The 23374-nt window shown below is 40.5% G+C and overlaps 2 protein-coding genes across 2 annotated transcripts in view; one reads left to right on the forward strand and one right to left on the reverse strand.

Moving 5' to 3' along the window:
* The window catches only part of DRD3 (dopamine receptor D3), a 43169-nt gene extending 36084 nt beyond the window's left edge, over positions 1-7085 (reverse strand). Inside the window, exons 1-2 of the mRNA XM_014563720.2 lie at positions 6979-7085; positions 43-347 (exon numbers count right to left, since the gene is read on the reverse strand). Coding sequence (XP_014419206.2) covers positions 43-312 — 270 coding nt within the window. The 5' untranslated portion in view covers positions 313-347; positions 6979-7085. The remainder of the gene's footprint in view (positions 1-42; positions 348-6978) is intronic.
* TIGIT (T cell immunoreceptor with Ig and ITIM domains) overlaps positions 1-23374 on the forward strand; it is a 111121-nt gene that overhangs the window by 15791 nt on the left and 71956 nt on the right. The gene's annotated exons all lie outside the window — the stretch shown is intronic.

The raw sequence follows: 23374 nt of genomic DNA on the forward strand, positions 1-23374 counted from the left end.
CAAGCACGACATGTGGGCATCTTGCACTCGCAGCCTACTCACCTCCAGGTACACCACCCAGGGCATCACCAAGGTGGCCACCAGCAGGTCTGCCACGGCCAGGCTCACCACCAGGTAGTTGGTGGTGGTCTGCAGGGCCCGTTCCCTCAGCACGGCCACACACACCAGACCATTGCCGAAGACGATGGCCAGGATGAGCGCGCAGTAGGAGAGGGCATAGTAGGCGTGTGGGCGGGCCCGGCTGGCCCCTGTGGCGTTCTCTGCCGCACAGGTGGAGTTGATGTGGCCACCCAGCTGGCTCAGAGATGCCATGGCCTCGAGGGAGAGGAGCAACCCCAACACGTTTCCTGGGAGGAGATGGAGAACAGTGTCGGTAAAGTCAGACCTTTTGAGTTTGGCTGCTTGGATACGTTTTAGAATTTATCGCTTCAACAAATATTTTATTGAGCACTTTTAATATGCCGGGCAATATTCTAAGCACTGGATATACAGCAATGAAAAAAGCGATAAAAATCCCTGCCCTCATTAAGCCTCCATTCTAGAGAAGAAGACAGTAATAAACAAGATGAAAAAAAGATGTAGTTTATTCGATGATGATATGTGTTTTGGAGAACAATAAATTAGGGAAGGGAGTGAGGACAGGGTGAAGATGGTGTGTGTGTGAGTAGGGTGTCTGAGTGCAGTTCTTAACTGCGGTTATCAGGAAGCCCTCAGGGAGATGGTGACAACTGAGTCAGGACCTGGAGGACCTGAGGGAGCCGTCTGTGCAGATATCCAAGCAGGAGGAACAGCAGGTCCAAAGGCAGGGCAGCTGGCATGTGGAGAGCACAGCAGGGAGGCCAGTGTGGCTGGAGCCAGGCGAGGCAGGGGCAGAGGGGAAGGATGTGAGGTCGAGAGGTTGCACAGGGCCGCTGGAAGAACCATGCATGGACTCTGAGTGAGATGGGGAGTTGCTGCAGGATGGGAAGCCCAGCTCTGCCGCTTCCTAGCTCTGGGGCCTTGGGCATGTTACTCCACCTGTCTGAGCTTCATTTTACTTCTCTGTAAAATGGGGGAAGTAATGGGACTCATCGCATAGGGATTTTGTAAAGATTAAATGAGCTATTATGTATGTAAGACATTGACAGATGTAGAAAGCTATGTGAGCATTAGCTCTTTTTCTCTTTTTGGTCTGTTTCTCTTAGCTTCCCATCCCTCTTTCCTTGTTTCCTCTCTCCCACCCTCTGTTGCCCCCATTTGCCTTTTCCCCTGCCTCTCTCTGTCTCTCTTCACTTCCTTCAATCTCCCACTTTCTCTTTTGGATCTTACGAGGTAGGACATGGTGGGTTTGGGAGACTGGGTTGTGGGAGAAAATCTCGAGAGTAATGGGGGTTAGAGGTAGCTCAGTGGTTTTTATATTTAGGGGAAAATCCACGTGTGATATTTTATTTGAAACATCCTAATTTTTAAAGATTCCTTACCAGTTTAAAAAATCTTTAAGCCTATGAAGTCTCCCATCTCTCCCCCAAATTCCACATCCATGGCCAATGACCCATGCATCACCAGGTTTTAACCTCTGACCTAGTCCAATGCCCTCATTTTTCAAACAGGGAAACTAGACCCAGAGAGGTGAGTGACACACCTTAAGTCATACAGCTTCTTATGGGCAGAACCAGCATGCAGGGCCTGTTCCCTCAGCACGGCCACAGACACCAGACTATTGCCAAAGATGATGGCCAGGATGAGCACGCAGTAGGAGAGGGCATAGTAGGCATGCAGGTGGTGGCCCGGCTGGCCCTGTGGAGTTCTCTGCTGCACAATGCTCTGCTTTGGCATCTGACAGCCATAGCAACTGTCATGCCACTATTGCAATGGGAAAAGCCAATCCGCCAACTGTGAGGACTTTGGACGCAGAGTGGGAAAGGCATCAGAGCCCATCAGCTGCCCCAAGACATGAGCCTGTTGGGGCCAGAAGGGGCCCTGGGCTCTTAAACTTAGGTTTGTGTGTGTCTGTGGGGGACAAAAGTGACCATGTCCTGAAGAAAAATAAAGAAATACCTGTGTGCCAAGGGTAGGAGTGCATCAAAGCCATGCTTGGGGAAGCACAGGCTTATCGCCCATGGTGTGGCTCTGAGACCTGGGTAAGAGTGACTCCTGCCCCGGGCTCTGTGCTTCCGAGGACCCTACTCTGGACCCCATCTGGTTGTACCCTCCCCCCAGGATGAGGTCATGCCCTCCCATGGCACCAAGGAGCAGATCCACCAAAAGTCCACACCCATCCTAGACCACACTCTGAGTACCATGATCACAGGATTCTCTGTCCAAACTCCTTGGAGCCTATTTCTAGGGTGACATGGGCTTTGTTTTAGATCTGTTGCCTCAAGGGTAGACTGTGCCAATATGTGTGGGACCCCAGGGTTCAAGGCGTAGCTCATGGAGGAGCTCAGATGAATAGCTTGGATGTATCCTGAGGTGGAGGGTGAAGAGGACAAAGTCCCTGAGATGGAGTCCCTGAGGGCTTCTTCTGCCCTCTCACATTTTGTGTGCAACTCTTGAAGGGCCTAGGAATCCTGAATTCAAACCTGGCCTTCCAGATTATTAAGAAGGTACCTTTATCAAGACAGGAGGATTAAATATCTCATTCAATGGTCTGTTGGTTATAACTAAAATATGTAGACACGGAGTATATGGGCCTCCATGGGAACTCTTGCTCCAGGCCCCTGGCAGAGGTAGAGGCTGGCTTGGTGGCCAGGATTTGCTCTCAGTTCTACTAACTGCAGCTCTCCTTTGATTAGGAGATTGGCTTAATCGTGGCTGTCATTTTATACCTCATTTTGAATGTTTCAGCCTGGAATGTGAACCTGTTAAAATGAGCAAATAATTGTAAGGGGCGAGTGACTTGGAATGAATTCAGAGAATTGTTAAAAAAAATTGTTCTTTATCTTGGCACACTGTTTGCACTCAATATATTTTAAAGCATAATAATAATTTTTGATAATAATTATAATTTTCTCATTATTTGGAGAAGGGCAGCCACTACCCCAGAGATAGCACTGTTGCTGCCAAGAGCTTTCGGAAAAATGCGATGCTTTCTGATTGTTCAAGGATATTTTCACCTTTGAGGCAGGCTCAGTCCCAGAATGCCTTTCCCTCTGCAACTGGGCCACCTTGGAAAGCAGTGGCCAGAAATCACTCTTTCCTGGGATCTGCAGTTGGCTAATGATGTCGTAGCCTCATCTCACCTGTCAGGTAGGAGGGAAGCATAAAACCTCAGGATATTTGTTACCATCTTGCTGGACATTTTACTCTGCTGAGGTTTGACAGCTACTTAAAAATAGTACAGCTGAGTGTCAATGACTAATTGTATGAAGGGAACCCCTCAGCTCTGAAAATCAATTCTGAGCCTGTTGTTGGAATTACACTCTCATGAATTTCTGATTGACTTATTTTTTGCATTGCATGGTCTCTGGTCTTAGATTCTTTATCATGGCAGGTGGGGGTTAAGCCTTGGTTGTCCAGGCAGTTCCTGATGCGTTGTGGGTGTGGGAGATGAAAGCAGAAAATGAGAGAGATGCTAGATTACTCTCTACTCCTACTTCTCAGCTAATTATTTCAACTTCCTCCCTCCTTAGATCTATTTTTTTTTTAAACCGGCATTGGTTATATAACAAAGAACTGGGCTAGGTTTTCTCTTTTCTTTCTCCTTTTGATAGATATGCTAACAGAACTCAGGCAGGAGAAGTAAAGAGCCTAGAGAATGCATTCACTTAATAATCACTCCTTAAGTATTTCATGATAGCCTGGCTTCCTCATCATAAAATGAGGATAATCATATCCACTCTATAGGGTTATTGTGGCAGTTAAATAAAATTATATATGTAAATACTTGGCACTATTGACAGCCACGGCTGGATAGTTCTTTGCTGTGGGGGGCTGGCCTGTGCTTTGCAGGATATTTAGCACATCACTCACTGGATGCCAGTAGCGCTCCCCTTCTCCCAAATTGTGACAATAAAAAATGTCTCCAGACACCATCAAATGTTCCCTGTGGGCCAACATTGCTCTTCCCGTTGAGAATCATGGCTCAAACAGAATGTCTGGCACAGAGCACTTGAAATGTAGCTTTTATTGTTAAAGGGCAAGTGGGGATAGGTGAAGGGGTCAAATAAACTACAACTGCAGACTGTCTAATGGACTTGAAAATTAAAAGATTACTGATGACCTTGGCAAAGAGCATTAGTGAAGAGTGGGTGAGAGGTGAGAAAGTGGAGAAACTAAAGACTAGAAGATTACTGCTGGTCTTACTCTTTTAAGAATCATTACATAGAACATTACTGACAAATTTTCATGAACCTTTGAGTTTCTTACAAAGTATTGACTTATCTTGGTCTTTACAGTTTATTCTAGCATCTCTTAAACTGAGTGCATGATCTAATAAAAAGCAGAGGGACAGAGTGTGGTCAGGCCCCCATCCTCTGTGACACACATCCTGCTTTGCTGATACTCAGTCCCTTGGTGTGGACCTAGAGTCTGCCTGGAACAGCTGTGAGTTGCCTTGTTTGGGCTTCTGGTTCCGTTTCAGGCTCCCACTGAGTTTGTTGGGAAGATATTCATTATGACTTACAGGGTTTTAATTATTTGTTCTCTTTCCTTAAGGAAATTGAGTTAAGCCAAAAAAACAAACAAGAAAAACAAAAACACCTTGGGTTCTTCAAACTCCTTTTGAAGACACTAGTCACTCCCACTCCTGGCACTAATACTTTACAGACGTTACCTTGGGTTAATGTTTATAGTAACTCTGAAGGTGGTTATTGATATCTTTCTTTTACAGATTAAAAAACTAAGACAGAAGGTCTGTAACTTTCCCAAGATTACACAGTATGCAGGGAGCTACATTGAGCCCAGCTTTGGTCTTGTGGCTCCCTAAATCCAAAGCTTGGGACTTATTTATTGTGTCTATGCTGGGGGTGGAAGTTGAGGTGGGCAGTCATTTCTAGATAGAAATGATTTCTCCTAAACCCAGAACAAAACACCTTGATAGCAGAGTTGCAAGACCAGTTAGCTATATCATAGATCCCTGTCTTTTGCCTGTCTCTAGCTTTTCACTCAGTTATATCCTGACCTCTAGTCTCCAGAGCTTTTCTGGCTCTGGGCTTCAGTGCAGACTTGCTGTATTGCCTGAAAAAAATGGATGATTATAGCTAACATTTAAAAGCATTATCTTATTTAAACCTCACAAAAACCTGATGAAGGAAATAGGTGCTATTATCCCCATTTTTGCAGATGAAGAAAATAAGAAAGGTTAAGTATCCTGCTGAGGTCATACACTAGTAATTATGAAAGTGATTCAACCCAAGATCTGTCTGTTTCCAGAGCTCCATGTTCTTCACTTCTCCATTATTGGGGTGAGGGAAAGAAACTTGAAATGGGGACTAATTTTAAAACCTTGCTTTTTCAGAATATCTTGTGCATGTCACCTGACCAAGCTCAATGAAGTCAATGCAGGTGCACACTGCACATAGAAACAGTGGGAGTTACATTGTCATTATTATTAGAGGTAGTCTTTAGCATTTCTATGTCACTTTATTCTTGAAAATTGCTGTCTAGTTTATTTTCTGAGTGAAAATTCACAAGTGCATTGAAATACACAGCATATTTATATATTTGGGCACATTTATATTGGGCCAATGTATAGAGAAAAATTAGAGATGGTTACTGAGATCCAGTAGCTAAGTAATATAGTTTTTTTTTCCCTTAATTAAACTTGCCCAATAAAGTGGAGCATCCCCACTTTCCATCACAAATTCTAATATCTGATCATCCTACCATTCTATTCAGAGATAAAATGGGGAGCTCAGCAGATTAGTCAATCAATCAATAAGCAAATATTAATTGATAACAAACTTCAACACATTAGAAATTGAATTTAATATTGGGTAAAATCTGCTTGATGTTTTCTTTAATTCATATTCCATAAAAAGCAACCTTCTGTATAGATGCTTTAATATCAGACATTCATTTGGAAACTGCCAATATTTTTCTTGCTCAACACCCCTATACAGTGCTAGCCAAGCAGACCCTTGAAAATGTTCAAACTATAAATAAACAAGTGTCTAAGTAAGAATCTTTTTCATATTGTATCTGCTTCTCTTTGGCTACAAAGGATCCAATGTTGTGTCAAGCAGCGATTTTTCACTCTTACCCAAGTACAGACATTTTACTGACCTTTTAGTGTCAGTTAGCAAAGGGCTTCACCTGTAAAGTGCAAACAGGCATGCAGAATGAGTTTAGAATCCAAGTTGCACTTTGCTATTGCTGCATTATTACTGTGCATTCATTCTGATAGTATTTGATTAAGCTAAAGGCATGAACTGGAACAAATGCCTAATTGCAACAACTTCCATTGACCCAATAAGCTACATTAAGTAATGAAAGTCCCCCAATTAAACAACAGTACCTTCAAAATCATATGCCATCATTAAAGAAAATATACACAATCATCATCTCAAGTACTGTATATCTCTGTTGGGAACAATTGGATTCTGACTTGGAAACAGCCTGACTTAAAATAGACCATGGAAAACAGTGCCTCTCCAAACCCTCAGCCCTGGATTACCAGGGTGCTGAATTGGGGAGTTTAAAATAAGAGACCCTTTCAATTAAGTAAAACCCTTAAGAGGAAAACAATCAACTTTTTTACAAATCCCAGGAATAGAAACAGCTTTTTGATTTTCCACCTTTTAATTCTGCCTAAATATAGATTCTAGAGCCCATGAGGATCTAATTTTGGGGAAAAAAAGAGAAAGAGAACAGGTTTCTACTGACCAGAAAATAAGGAGAAAATGAACACAGTTTCCTTAGGGGTTCAGGTTTTTAAATAAGAGAGGGTTCAGAGTTTTAATGCGTATTCTTAGAGAACCACGGAACCCCAAGCTGATTAAATAACCTGTCAGAAAAACACTGTGTTTTAAATTAGAAACAGAAAGAGAAATTACTTACCCTGGAAATTTCTTCTGGTTTCTGGAGACCGTGGGGTTTAGCACCTCAGGTCCTGCAGCCATTTACTGACAGCAGACATACCCAAGCAAAGCAAACTTTACCTTTCCCAGGACACAGAAGCTGTGAAAATAAGCAGAAAGAAAATCACCCATTTTTGCCTCTAAGGTGAAATCACTTGTATGCTGCTCTTCCAGCTTCCCTATTAGACCTTACTGCATGTTTCATAGCTGCTTTTGAATGCATCGTTTTCTCTAGAGGATTTGGGAGGGACCCTAACTGAGTGTTGCTTGGGTCAGCCCTTCAGAGGCTCTGTCCTTGGTGCTGAAAGAGAGTTGTGGCAGGCAGAAGCAGGATCCGTTTTCTACCTCGCTCTCCTCTCTTCCCTCTGCCTCTATGTGCTCGGTGCTATGCTTTTTAGTACATGTGTGTTTCCCCTTCAGTGCTCTTTTGAATCCCAGTTTTTCCATTGTCTTTACTTCTATACTTTAATTTCTCTTGAATAATTTTCACCTTCCTCAGTTTAATTCTCATTCCGGCTTTTGGTGGGTGTAAAGATGATTGGTATAGAAGAAGGAACAGATCAACAAATTGATACAAGTGGTTAATAGAAATCAGTACAATTTAAAACACAATTGACAGAGTAATTGAACTTGGAGGTGTAAGCCTGTCTTGGAAAGTAACGTTAAAGGAAATATATTACAGTGGGTGCAAAACTGAGGCATGAAGTATAACTAGTGATAAAGATGAAATAAGCTTGATACTGTGAGAAATGTTAAAGGTTTATTTAACAGGACTCCTTGTTTTCAGAGAACTTTACAAAAATATTGGCCAATTCATTCTTACTGCTCCTCTGAGATACATGCGAGTATTATTTCTTCATTTAACTTTAGACCTGGCTAAAGGGAGATGCAATGAAGGGCAATGTCTGTGAAAGTCAGTCTCTGAGGCAACAGTAGAATTTAGACAATCTTCATTCATGGGCACCTTCTCTTATAATATTTAACCATAGAATCCTAACTATTCCCTACTCTCTTGTTTTTGATTTCTTCTCCTTCCTTCAGAAAGTGTGGTAATTCTTTCACCACTTTCTCTGCCAGTAGTCCATTTGCTTGGCAGCTGCAGGGCAGACTGTCCTGGGGAAGCTAGTCCTAGTCTGACAATGATGGAGACCTCTTCTGGCTGAGAAAAGCAGCAGCAACATGGTCTAAATACTGCTATTAATAACAGCTATCATTTATTGAGCACATTCTATTAGCCAGTCATTTTAACGCATTCTCTCTTTTAATCTTTCAACAACCCTAAAAGGTAGGTACTGCTTTTACATCTATAATTTATATATAGGATAATAGAAGCTTAGAGAAGTTGAAATTATTTCTGAAAGTCACACAGCTAACAAGTAGTTAGCTAGAGCCAGAATTTGGATCTAGACATCTTAATTCTGGAGCATGTTCTCTTAACTGCTATGCTACATTTCTCCCAAAGGTGGAAAACATAGATTTCCTGGGAGACTGACAATATGTCATAGAGAGTAAGAGTTATGATGACAAAAATGATGATATCAATGATACAATATTGTTATGGTGACTTACAATTTATGAGGCATTTTCTAATTCATGTTCCCATCTACATCTTACATAAATCCTCCTGATGCCCATTTCTACAGAGGTTATTTTGGGTTGAATTGTATGCCTCCTAAATGCATATGTTGAAGCCTTAACCTCAGAATGTGATTATATTTGGAGATAAGGCCTTTAAAGAAGTTATCAAGTAAAAATGAGGCTGTTACGGTATGCCCTTATCCAGTCTGACTGGTGTCCTTATAAGAAGAGGGGGAGACACCGGGGTGACACATACAGAGGAAAGGCCATGCACGTGAGGACACAGCAAGGAGGTAGCGTTCTGCAAGCCAAGAAGAGAGTCCTTAGGAGAAACTAAACTTGCCAACAAGTTGATTTTGAACTTCTAGCCTCCAGGATTGTGAGAAAATTAATTTGTGTTGTTTAAGCCACCCAGTCTGTGGGATTTTGCTGTGTAAACCCTAGCAAACTAATACCGAGGTTTAGTGAGGTCAGGTGACATATTCAAGGTTGCTCATGATTTATGGGGCATAAATGTACCGATATGTGGCATAACTATATTGAGCATGCCCTAAAACTGGAGCTCCCAGCTTGAATGTAAATCCCCAGAGTCTTCTTTCCTTGGATTTGAGGACCAAGAAGATATGCACTGTCAAGGTTTGGCCTGCCAGATATGCAAAAGCAGAGAGTGTGAGTAGAATTAAGCAGAGTCATATTGAAGAACTCAGGGCCTTAATTGCTCATTTTCAGCATCATGGTTCCACTTTGAGTATCCTATGTTTATTTTCTTTACCATTTGATGATAACTCTGCCTGATAATGCATGAATGAAGCAGGAAAGCTCATATTTCTAAACCTTCAGTGTTGAGAGTATGTGATGTATCCTCACAGAGGACATATAAATGTGGTGGGCAAAATTTTCCTCAGCATTTTTGTAATGCCTTCTTTGGCAAAGTTCAAAGGACGAGAAAGAGGGATAAAGTCTTATTCTAATTCTATGCAGGAGCAACAGATAGAGAAATTAACTGATGTGCACAAAGTCACACATCTAGGCAGCCAACTCAGTCTCCACTCAGCTGTCTCTCTGGTAGATTCCCTGACTGCCTTGGAGACGGGAAGGGAATGGTGAATGAGGGGGGTCCTTTCTCTCAGAACAGCAGTGTAGGTGAAGATCAGCAATTGCTCCTTTTAGTCTAACACTTTTCATTCATACAACACTGAACAAGTTTCATTCTTTCAAGTAAATGGAACTCTTATTCATGGTTGACATTGAAGATTTTGAGATCTGCCTTGAGGGAAGGACTCCAGAACGCCTACAGAACAGACATGCTTGGGCAGAAATCAAGAAAAATACAGATCATTCTCTTCATTTTCCTTCCAGGAGCCCATCTCAATAGCATGACTGGAACATTCTCCTGTGCCAGTCAAACCTGCTTCATCAGGGAAGTCTATCCTTTGAACCTGAGCTGGGAGGTTTAGAGCCAGAGTTGAGAGGTAATGGGTTTCTGATACATGGGCAGGCTCAGTGGTTTTGTTTGAAAGAGAATTGGTGTGATATATTACCTTCTAGTCTTTGAAATGCTGCTCCGAGGTAGCAGTTCTTTAGTTTCATCACAGGAATCTTGCCTTCAGCACCAAACATTGAGTGAAACGTGACTTTCTCACATTGCTTTAAACTGCCACAGAGCTCACACTCAGCAGGACTGTATGGAGACCAAATGAGGCTGTGTGGGGAGCCAATTTTCAGGACCCTGAATGAACAGAGGGACATTTTGTTTCCTTGTATCAACATGACTAGCATTTCTTACTGTGAACTGATAGATTTGATTATCGTGATGATCTTAAATTGCATGAATACTATCAAAGAATAGCCCTTTGCTGTGCTTTTCACTGGATTCAGGCCTCACGTTGTAGATTGCAAATATAATTTGGCAAATACAGTAAGTGGACCAAGCAATATGGTTGCTTCTTCCCAAGCCAACCCCCATTGCTCGCTGATAACACTGTAGTCTTCCCATAGATGAGAAAGCCTTAGGTTTTATGTTTGAACTCACTCTGCTGCTGTAATAAATTTATTGAAAGAGAAAAATAGCTCAACTTATTTATTATTGTCTAGTACTGGGCTCCAGTCTATCTTTTACAAGAGAATAGCAACAAGTTACAGAGGAAGCTTCCCAACCAATCAGATTAGTACCCTCTCCACTCTTTTACAAATAGATTAAGAAGGAAGTAAATAAGTGACATTGTCTTATGTTTGCATCAACTTTTCTGTGTGCTTGCAGGTTACTTTCTTTTTATGCTTCCATCTTCATTTGTCCACCTATTTTCTTCCTGTTTTTCCTACCCTCCATCAGATAATCTTTCATTCCTTTACCTTTTTCTCATCCCCCCTCCTCAATATTCTATTTCTTTTTTCTTCCCCCAAATACATGTATATATTGGGGAAGAAATGGGATTGGGTGTGGGCTAGAAATAGAGAAATTTGTATCTTAATTACTTTGTCATTTGTTTAGAAAGGACTTTGGGTTGATGAGTATGGCAGGTTGTATCTCCTAAAGATGATCACAATGATATCACCCATCCTTCACGCTCTCCTGGAACCTTGCCACTCCACCATCAAGAGGTGGAGTCTATGTCTCTCTTCTTGAATCTGGTAGGCCTTTGTAACTGCCTTGACTAATAGAATGTGGCAGAGGTGATGCTATGTGATTTCCAACGTCAGGCTCTGAAAATGCCATGTACTTCCATTTTGTTCTCTTGAGACACTTGCTCTTGGAACTCAGTCACCATGCTGTGAGAAAGCCCGGGTAGCCCCTGCAGGGATTTACATGGTGGGGAATCGAGACAGTTGTCCCACAGCCCTGGCTGAGCTTTCAGCTGAAAGCCAGTATCCACTTGCCAGGCATGAGAGTCATTTTGTAAGTGGCTCCTCCAGTCTCCAGTTGATGCCATGTAGAGTGAGATAAGCTATCTCTGCAAAGCTCTGCCCAAATTTCAGATTCATGAGCACAATAAATGTTTGATACTGTTTTAAGCCAATACTTTCATTGTATAGCAGTAAGTATTACACTGAGATTCAGTCTTTCTAGAACTTGTCATACTTAGTGTTCAAAGGAACACATCTCAAATTCTATCAAGTCCCATCACATTTTGAAGCAATCGCCATATAATTATTTAGTGTGTTTTGTTTGAATCTCATATGCTTTTAGGTACCGATTTTATAAAACTGTGTTACTCAAAGTGTGGGCCATGTACCAGGAGCAGCAATAATAGCTTCACTTAGGAAGTTGTTAGAAATGGAAAATCTTGAGTACGACCCCAGACTTGCTGAATCTAGAATCTGCATCTTTACAAGATGCTCAGGTTATTCATTAAAATTTGAGACACACTAGTCTAAAGAACAAACCCTTAAAAGAGATGCAGTTATAGACACTACATGAAGAGCATATTATTTGGTTTCCACTTGTTTTTATTGCTTCCCTGGGAATCAGGAGGCTGTATGTGTGTGTGTCGGGGGTGGGGTGGGGGGGAGATGAGGGAGATGGAGGAGAAATGTTGTGACAGAAGTAGAAATAGGGAGGAGGGTATAGCTCAAGTGGTAAAGCGCATGCTTAGCATGCACGAGGTCCTGGGTTCAATCCCCCATACCTCCTCCAAACATAAAGAAATGAATAAACCTAATACCTCAAGAAGAAGAAGAAGTAGAAATAGCTGGGAAAGCAAGAATCTGGGAGCCCAAAAGGGGCTGAGAAACTCTAGACTGGGTGAGGCATATTTCAACTATTTTCATTAATGGGTGAGGGACATTATGGGGAATAAGATGGAGGGACAGGAGAGGTTCTTCAACTTTTTCATAGTTGACAACATTCTATTATAGACTAGGTTCTGCTTTTCTTTTTTGCAGTTACCTGCATATATATATGAAAAATAGATGTTTATTTTGTAAAAATATAGTTTTAAACCCTTTCTCAGGAGGAAATGTTCTCTAAGATTAGAAATGACTATGATTACTGTTGTCATAAACTGAGGTTGGAGTGTTCACACACCATGCCTGTCTTGGGTAGGTGCCTTTGTAATAGTTTGATCCCTGCCCTAGAGCACAAAGGAGCTCCTTTATCTTCATATCTGATTTTTTCAAGATTCTCAGCATGTATAAAGTATATTTGCAGTCCACTCTCTATGGGCTACATTTTTCTAATCCTCAAAAGTTCAGTTCTCCCCAGTAGACAGGACTTGTAGAACTTTGTATGTTAATGACAATAATCTTGCATTCAGTGGTAGCTTTTGTCCCCTCCACAGTCCCTTTGCAAACTTGTCATTGATGTCCAGATATCCTAGTTCACTGCCATGATTGAAATACAGTCATTCCCAGAGTAAAGAAAAATGACAGACTATTACAAAGTAGCTGGTTTGAAGAGGACAAATATTAGCATCTAAACACGGGTATTTGGTGTCACTAGAACTCCTGGGGGAATTTTTAAAAATTCAGATTTATTGGGATGGCATTCCTAGTCCTAGAAATGCTCATTTCCTCCTCTTTCCTATCTTATTTTCTCTTAAGAGAGGGTTTCTTTCCCAAACTGGCTTTCAATTGTCCTATGGATGTTACAACTATTTCAAGGATGCCATATTAAAGTGCTGATGGTCATCAGTTTCTGGTAACATTAGGGTACTTAGTGGACCCATAACTGGTAGCTCAGGCACATGGATTGTGCTTGTACCCATCCTGATTACAGCCCTGAAATGAGATACTAGAGAATTTCAATGTAGTCATGCTGCCTATGCCTTAGGAAGAGGAAAGAAGAAAATATGGGGTATGCTCCTCTCTCCACAAAGGTATCCCAGTGTGCTTCCTAAAATATAAGGGACAGAATCAAGTTTATTGTTTTGGCTGGGGCTTTGACAAACAACAGAAAACCCTTTTCTCAACTGAATTAAATGTTAAGGAGTTGATTATCTCTTGTAAGATGTGCAGAAGTAGGTGACTTTACACTAATTAATTAGGGATCATTTTTATCTTTCTGCTCTGCCAATCTCAGCATACAGGTCTTGTTCTCAGGCTGGCTTGCCTAATGGTCACATGATAGCTGCAGCAGCTCCAGGTGTTCATATTTCTACAACAACATCCAGAAGTGAAGAGACCTGCTTTTGAGATTAGGAAACCCATTCCAAGCAGTTCCACACCAAATTCTCTTTATGTTTCATTTGCCAGATTTATATCATATGTCCATGCTTGAACCAATCACTAGCAAAGGGAATGGAAACACTGCTATTGACAGATTTATCAGGATATTCTCCTGAGTCACAGGGAAAAGCTTGGATAACTGAATAAAACATGAGGTTTTGCTAACAAGGAAGAAGGTAGAAAGTGGCAAATGGCTACCCTTGAGATTAAATGAACCCCCATGTTAAAGAGAATAATCTAAAATGCTATAAGGAATATCATTACAGCATTAAAATGATTTTAAAAAGAATAACAATAATCATGCCACTCAAATTAATTTCATTTTGCAAATTTTATTTATCTTTGTCCACACGCACACCTACTTTTACATAGCTGAAATCTTAATTTTGTAGTCATTGTTTATTATGTAAAGAAATTGTGAGTAATATATGTTTACATTTTACATTGCTGTTATATTTAATGACTAAATTCCCTTTTAGTTATTTAGTCATGTCATCCTGAGTTGACATAACATTTTAATCCAGCGTCTATCGTTTGAATCTTTTACTGTTATTAATATCACTGTGATAAAGCTTTAAACTGATATTTATATTAAGCAAACATGAAGTGTAAGGTTGTTACTAACACACAGGAAAAGTGATGGTAAGTAGCTGAAAAATCATCAGACTTGGAGACTAGAGCTTTGTCTCTGCTATGTGCTTGCTGTGTGCCATTTGACTGGTTTATCAACTTTTGGCCTCCAGTTCTTTCACTTGGAAAGATGAAGTTGGAAAAAATAAGTTCTAAGATCATTTCCAGCCCTAACTGTCCATAATTTTATGAATTCTAAGATTCTTTGGAAAGCATCAGTGCTTGGGCCTCAGGCTAGGGTACGTACTTAATAGAGGCAAAGAGATTGAAAACTGGTGGCCACGTTGTGCCCGGTCACATTTAACTTGGGTTTAGCCAGCACATTTTTATGTAAAGTGAATGCAAATGTTTTTTAGAGAGAGCAGGCACTGTCCATTCTGGCCGTAGTTTTCTCAGCTCTGTCATTTCACACTTTCTACTTTCAGGGCTACCCAGTTGCCCCGAAGGGCTTTGAGTTTGCAGCTTCTGGAAGGACGTAAGACTGTAGTGGTTAAATAAATCACCCACCTGAACCCAGCACCCAGGTTTCCATGGAAGTCTTCCTTCGGAGGACTGTGAAAGGCAGCCTTACTTGTTTGCAAGATCTATTGATGGTTTCCATGCTATGCACATAAACACCTTGTCAGGCACCAGAGACAGGTTGGAGAGGATGATTGATGGGAGTGGGCTTGTGAAATCACACCTGCTGTCACAGCAGATGGGGAAAGAAGCCGGAGTCACCTGTGGAGTTGCTGATCTTTTTTGAAAATTCACTTCTAAAAACGTTACTTTAGCTCTTTTACATACTTTGGAAAGAGCTAGTATTACAAACCAGACGCTAGGGGAACGACTACTGTATGAGTTTTCAGGAGTATAATTTCAGTAAAACAGCAAGAAGCCTTCACCAACCAGGTGAACTGGTGTTTGAGCTCCAGGGTGGTAAAGCAACTCTTTTTTTGCCAAGCAAAAAAAAAATGTCATTCAAGCTGCAGTTTCTGGCTGGCTGCCCGCTGGCCATATAGGCCTGTCCTCAGTTATTTTATCCCAATCCATGCAGAGCATTGCCTTTGGAGCACAGAATGCAATCCAGAGAGGGAAAAAGAGAGAAAATAACTATGCACAGAGAAAAACCAATGAATGGGCCATGGGAAGCATGGACCATTACACCAAGAGGGAATCCATGTGGATCTGAGGAAATGCTCTGAGGTCTGCGTTTTGACCTCATTTGTCGTTGGCCCTGTTCTACACAACTTCGCCTCATGTTATGCTAATTTTACCTGATAGCCAGTTAAGAAAATTCATTCAACAGCCAGTTACTGAGTTTATGCTACATTCATTGCACTGTTTCATGGAAGGCACAAAAATGTGTGTTTGGGTGGGTAGAACATGCACAGGCCCTCAGCTAAGAAGCAAGGGAAGAGTTTAACGGGACTAAGCAGGAGGCTTCAAGGCAGAGGACTCAAGGTGGGATATAATCAAATTCAAATGAACCCTTCAGATAGAGCTGTGTATGAGGAAGAGAGAAAGCCCACCAACTGAGTGGACTGGGAAGACTTTCCAGAGAAGCTGGAAATTGACTTGGGTGTGACAGTGCCTAGGAGTGAGGCTTGAGCTAGGGTCTGGTGAAGGAGAACAGCATCCCCGACCAGACTCCAAAGTCGCAGGCAGTTCAATTTTTCATTCATTCTCTGTTTGTTCAACAAATATTTCCTGAGCATCAATTTGATGCCAGATCTGTTTTAGGCCTGAGGATACAGTGGATAATCATGACACACAGATCCTTCCTCTGGTAGAGGAAGAAAGAGAATGAAACCAACTAACAAAAGAAAGTCTCAGGTAGTGGTGAGCATTACACAGAGATGTAGAGTTGGATGATGTGACAGTGATTGGGTGACTATGGTAGAGTAGGTGTTTTTCTTGCTTCTCTGAAAAGGTGATGGCTAATCTCAGATCTGAACAACAGAAAAGCAGTCAGCTGTGCAAAGGTCGGGGGAAGGGTATTCTTGGCAGAGGGAACAGCTGGTGCGGAGGCCCTGAGATGGAAACATGTTTGGCACATTTGAGAAGGCCAGTGTCACTGGAGTGTAGTGGATGACAGGAGGGTGGAACAAGGTGAGGCCGGAGAGGGAGCATGCCAGATGGTATCAGAGTTTGGATTTTATTCTAAGTGGGATGGAAGCCATTTGAAGCCTTAAGCTGAGAAATGATATATTTGATATGCAGATCTCTCTGGCTGCTGTATGAGAATGGATCACAGCAGGAGCAAGAGAAGAAGCAATGATGGGTGAAGAGGCCACTGTGGCAATCCAGAGCACGTGGGTGGTTCCTCGGACTCCACTGGTGGTGCTGGAGATGGGGGAGAGGTAAATCCATTTTGGTTAGATATAGACAGATTGGATATAGAGTTGACAGGACTTATGGATAGACTGGATATGGGCACGAGGGAAATCGAGCTGCCAAGACAGTGATGGAATTGGACTTGGTTATTAAGAATGTGCAAGCTTCTCTGAAATGCTGATGGAAACTCTGTCATCTATCATGAACAGCACTGAGGTCTCCAAACAAAAGTAAACATATTGTGGAAATAAATGAAGACCAACTAAGTGAGAAACCAAAGGCAGTTCATTCAGAGCGTGCTATGTCAAGGGAATCAGCCACTACCATGTGTGTTTTGGTAGAGGTTCAAAATTAGGCAGACACCCAAAGGCAGGCAGCTTTTTAGTGACAAAAAGGGAAGACTTCCGGCATGCCCTGGTTGGCAGCTGTTGGCATGAGGAAGCTCTAAGTGGGCTGCCGGGAAGCAGGTCGCCCTGGGTGATTCGTTAGGGGTGAATATTTGGCTTTCTCTGGTTGGTTCTAAGTTGGAAGTGGGGACAAATATTAGGGAATTCATCAAGTTATTATTGATTAGTTATTATGATCAGTTATTAATCAAACCCTGGCCAATTTTTCTGAAGATTGTTACATATGCTTCCTGGATTGTCTCTAGAGATAGCAGCCTGACTTCCTGCAAGTCTAATTTGTAGCAAGATGGCTTCCAGAGTTATTAGAAATGATGGGTTGGTTTCCTGGACAGGTTGTTGCAGGTGGTAGGGCAAAGTTCTATTTTTATATATGGTCTGACCATTGTCTGAATGTATATTCAGTCTTTCAATGTCTTGATTAAACTTATTTTTATTTTTGAAGCAGGTCATAAATTTCTATATATTCCTTTCTCCAAGCTCCTGCATATCTGCTCTCTCCACCTGTCCATGATTTCCTGTTTTTCTCTCTGTTTCAATCTCAGTTTTCTACTAGAGATTAGGCTCCCCTTCAGTGGCTTATACAGTTCTCACCTCTCTTGGGTGACTATTTTATGACAGATACTAATTGAGCTTTCAATCCCAAGACCCGGGGTTGCTTATTGACATTTATAGCCACCGATTCCAATTGTCAAAATGACATTCTCTAGGGTGCAAAGCATGGTTTACCAAATAGGACCAGTAGGTGCACTTTGTTACTGGTCTGAGACAAGATCAGTGCAGAAAATGAGAGTAAGCATTCTCTCAAGAAGAAACATTTATAATAATTTGACAAAATAATTTTATCTGTGTTAAACATAATATTTAAAGTTTAGACTTATATGCTTTTTTTTTCATTTCACCAATACAGTGTATGGATTGGAAAAAAATTTTTTAAAGCCCTGAACTTTCATACATATAGTTTGAGAAGTTCTGTGCTAGCTTTCTGACAGTGGCCAGCACCAGGATATCTGGCATGAGGAGAGAAGTAAAGAGGACGGCGGGCAGTTAATACTTCCGTGGGCCGTCAGGGACAATGGCTGGCCTCGCTGACGAAGGGATGCTTCTCCAGCTGGGAAGAATCCCTCTCCCCGCCTCTCAGAGGGGATTTTGAGTCAGCTGGGCCTGCATTGGACTTCTGCTTCTCAAGCTCTGCTGACACAGAGCATCCCTACTGCGTATGCGGGCCTTTATGGCTTGGTGGGCACAGGTGGGGTGGGGAGGGGTTGGGGAGGAATGCACTTTACTTGTATCCTAACTGGAATTCTTCTCGAACACTCTCCCCTCCCCTTCCTGGGGTTTATGTGTACCTAAACCTTGGAGTCCTTCATACATTAGAGACAAAGGGATACAATATCAAGGTCTAGCAAGGAAATATTTTTTAAAAATCATTTTTATTTATTTATTTTTTGAGGGGGAGAGGTAATTAGGTTTATTCATTTTAATGGAGGTGCTGGGGATTGAACCCAGGACCTTGTGCATGCCAAGCGGGCGCTCTACCACTGAGCTACACTCTCCCTACTAAGGAAATCTTAAAATAAGCATCTTAAATTTCATTTTTTTCCAGTCTTTTTGTGGGTGTAAATGAACACATACAAGAGTTGGAGTGTGTGAGCCAGTTTCAGTTAGCTTTTTTTGTGGAGTTCGCTGAGTAGATACAACTTAGATTGTCTTGTTGCTCTATTCTTTTGTCACCACACATTCTGGAGTTTTCTGATCAGTTTTAGTTTAAAATATTCTATCCTATGAGTAAATTCTTATCTGTCAGATCGTGTGTTCTGATTTTTGGTTCATAAAATATGGTCAAAGTGTCAACTAGCTTCTACCCCTGTTCACCTGGCTGCCCGAGATAGCACACCCTAAATGATATCCCAAAATGACACAGCCAGTGTCACTTTTGTCCACCTTAGTTTCCATCCAACTGGTGGTTCTCCCATTTATCTGTGTCAGAAGGCATGCCATGGCAGGATTCCCTAACCCTGAACCCACTGTGCTTTCTGCCCTTCATGTCTCTAAAGAAGGCCAGCGTTCCTGATCTAACACAACCGTGTTGTCAGCTTTCCGTGTGATGAACTTGGACTTACTACCTGCTTTCTTCTGTCCCTTTGAAGGCAGGCATGCTGTCTTGTCTGGGAAAAGTCACTTCCTACCTTGCCTCCTTCCGTAGGAAAGACAGACATAGTCTTGTAGCCTATTGCAAAGATTTTTTTTTCCCCTTTGAAATCACTTAAGTAAAACAAAGTCTCCTCTTGCTTTCAAGTCATTTTTCACTAATGTTCAGAGCAAAATCTGCTTCATGCAGTCATCCACAATGAAAAGGGAACAACTTTCCTAAGACTTGGGGGAGGCCTGTCTGCTCTGTTCTTAGGAAATTCCCCCAGGCAGGTATCTCCAGTCAGCTCTAATCTGCTCATCAGTGATTTTCTTTCAAAAGTAACCACTTGAGGTTGAGCCAGAGACTTGTCAAGCGATTGGTCCTTGTGGGGAACCAGGAAGAAGGGAAGTTGGGTGGGTGAAGATGGGGGGGCTATGGAGGAGCTTATGAATCTGCTGCTAAATAGCAGTGAAACCTTTTCTGAAGGAAGACTCCATGAATTCTAGGAGGAGACTATTATTTCACGCAGTTGCTTTGTTTTATTTTTATTTTGTCTTATTTGCAGTAACTGAGAGATACTTTCCAAAATCTCTGTAAAATGAAGGCCAAGTATGTAGTCAAGGGATGTCAAGTGATACTGTGTTGGCTCACCAGACACGACCAAGGACAATGACAAACCCTGCAAAAGTGTGAACGTCAACATGAGGCAGTGTTAAATGTTTGTAATCACACAGTCAGTAAAATGTATAACATCATGAAAATACCTCAAATACAAGTTAGCCACGCAAAGTAACTAAGTTCCACAGCCGTCTTTATTTCTCATGAGATAATAGAGATGGGCAAATAGAGACACTAAAACATCAAGTGACTTTTAAGTTATTGGCCTTGTGGTTGAAAATCTAGATAGTTTCACTTTGGGGTTTGAAGTTAGTGCAAAGTGAGGAGGCATAACTAGTATGTTGCAATGTTGGACAGTGCAATTAGGGTTCAAAAGGGTTAAACAGAAAGCATTTATAACACTATCAAACAGTTTAAAATTATAAAACATCTTGGTCGCATGTAAAATACCAATTGATCTAAGCAGAGTATGGGGAGATCTGACTTGACATTACTTATGGGACTAAGGCTTTGGGGGCAATGATTGACTAGATTGTAAGTTTAAAAAGATCTAGCGGTCTGATTAAAGAAAATGTCCACAAAACTTCAAAACTGTGCAGCCTTAGGCAGTATAAACAAAAGTTTACGAAATTAGGGAGGAAACATTCCCTTTGTGGCCCAGACTGCCGCTGTAACCTTTAGAATGTCATTGTGGAACAAGAGCACAGTTTGAGCAGGGTGGCCACGTTGGTGGAGCCATCGGTATCCATTATGCAGGACTAATGCAGTGTCTTTCATGCTAACTATGCTTCATAATCACCCCTGATTTTTTTTTTAAATTGGACTATAATTGGTGAAATGCCCATATTTAAAATATGCAGTTTGAATGGTTTTAACATAAGTTGAATACCCTTGAAAATATCTCTATGATCAAGGTAGTCAACATATTCATCACCCCTAGAAGTTTCCTGTGCCCATTGTAATCCTGCGCAACTATCCTTTCTGTGTCCAACCCCCTCCCCCAGGCAACCACTGCTCTGCTTTCTGTTCATATAAATAGTTTGCATTGTGAAGAATTTTTATTTAAACAGAACCATACAGCATGTATTCTTTTTTACCTTTCACTTGGCATAGTTATTTTGTTTTATATCCATTCATGTTGTGGTTTGTATCAATAGTTCATTTCTTTTTAATGTTGAGTAGTATTCCGCTGTTAATCCATATCCAGTTTTTGGTTATTAGAAGCCATGAACATACACATACACATCTTTGTATAGATGGGTGCTTCTTTTCTCTTGGATACATTCCTCAGAGTGGAATGGTTGGACCATGTAATAGATGTAAAAGAGTACCACACTGTTTTCCAAAGTGTTTGTACTATTTTACATTCCCACCAACAGTGTATGAAAGTTCCAGTTCCTCCACATCTTTATCGACACTTACATGGCCAGCCTTTGAAATTTTAGTCTTACTGATAGATGAGAGGTGATATTCCATTGTGGTTTTCACTTGTGTTTCTCTAATGAAAAGTGATGTTGGGCATATTTTATGTGTTTATTTACCACCTATATATTTTTGTGTTGGTGAAGTGTCTGTTCAAATCTTTCCCCCATTTTATGTTGGACATTTATTTTCTTATTATTGAGTTTTGAGAGTTCATTATGCATTCTCGATACAAGCTCCTTATCTGATATATACTTTGCAAGTATATTCTTTCCAGTCTATATCTGTCTTTTCATTCTTTTAATAGTGTGTTTTGAAGGGCAAAAGTTTAATATTTTGATGAAATCCAATTTAGCAATACTTTCTTTTTAATGTATTATGTTTTGATGTCTTATATAAGAAATTGTGCCTAACCCAAGGTCAGAGACTTTCTTGGTTTTTTTTTTTTTTCTAGAGATTTCATAGTATTAAGTTTTATATTTAGGTCTATGATATATTTTGGGTTAGTTTTTGTTTACAGTACAAGACATGGATTGAAGCTCATATTTTAACATAAAGATGCCTATTTTCCCCTACCATTACTTGTTGAAATGGCTTTTCTTTCTCCATTGTGTTACCTTTGTTCCTTTGTCAAAAATGAGTGTCCCTGTATGTACAGGTGTATTTCTGGGATCTGTTTTTCATTCCATTGATATATTTGTCTATCAATGAAAACAATCATGATTCCAGTACTACACACCCTTGATTACTATAGCTAAGCTTCGAAATTAGGTAGTGTCAGACCTCTCTGGCTTTGTCCTTCTTTCTTAAAGTTGTTTGGCTGTTTCAGGTACTCTGTATTTCCATGCAAACTTTAAAATCAGCTTGTTCCCCAAAACTATATAGGGGTTTTAGCTGGAGTTGCATTTATTCCATGGATCAATTTAGGAACTCCCTATCAATGTTGAATCTTTCCACATGTGAACAAAGATATGTTTCTTCATTTATTTAGGTCTTTCTTAGTTTTTCTCAGCAATATTTTATAGTTTTTAGTGTATAGGTCTTTCATTTATTTTCTCAGATATATTTCTAAGGGTTTAATATTCTTAATTCTATTGTATATTACATTGTTTTATAATTTCAATTTCCTATTATTTGTTGGTGATGTATAGAAATGTACATTGTTTTTTACATTTGATCTTGTATCCTAGAAACTTGCACTTATTGGTTCCAGTGGGGTTTTTTTTGGGTAGGTTCTTTTGGATTTTATACATAGATAATCATGTCATTTGAAAATAATGACAGTTTTATTTTTTCCAATCTGGCTGACTTTTATTTCTCTTCCCCTTTGTTTCTCTGTCTCTGTCTCTCTCTTTCTGGCTCTCTGTCTATGTTTCTATAAACATACATATATTTAAAAATTCTTTCTATGGTTCATTTTTGATAATTCCCGTTTTTATATCAAGTTCACTAATATTTTCTTCTGTGATGTCTAACCTGCCATTAATGCTATTCAATCAATTTTTCATCTCCCAAATTGTAGTTTTCATGTCTAGAAATTCAATTTGGCTATTCTTCCTTTGCATACCTCAACTTAATTTTTTGATTATAAAGAATGCAGTTGCAATAATGGCTTTAATGACCTTATCTGCCAAATTTAATATCTGTGTCAGTTCTGGGTCGCTTTTGATTGATTTCTCCCCCACTCGCATTATGGAGAGTTAATAACTATTGGAAATAACTCCTGAATGAAATTAAAAAATCTTCTGGTTTAACAACTGATTAGCAGGCCTAAAATTAAACAGTCCAAAATATAGTATCACATCAGGAGATTCATGAAAAATGTCTTTAAAGAGAGGCATATATATTATTAATTGATTGTTAAGAACTTGAAAGTAGAAAGTATGCTATTGATGAGAGGAAGGAAAAAATATCTCTATGAATAAAAATATAATAAGAACAGCAACAACAAAGAGATGTAATTAGAAATTCAGAGACAACTGAGTGCATATGAGAAAGTCACATTGTAAATATGAAGTAAATGACACTGTATGATTAGAACAATTGATGGAAATGAAAAAGTAGCACTTTTTGAAATAATGAAGCAAAATTTCAGGTAGTTCAGGAAAATG

Source organism: Camelus ferus, chromosome 1, assembly GCF_009834535.1.
Source record: "Camelus ferus isolate YT-003-E chromosome 1, BCGSAC_Cfer_1.0, whole genome shotgun sequence".
Taxonomy (NCBI): domain Eukaryota; kingdom Metazoa; phylum Chordata; class Mammalia; order Artiodactyla; family Camelidae; genus Camelus; species Camelus ferus.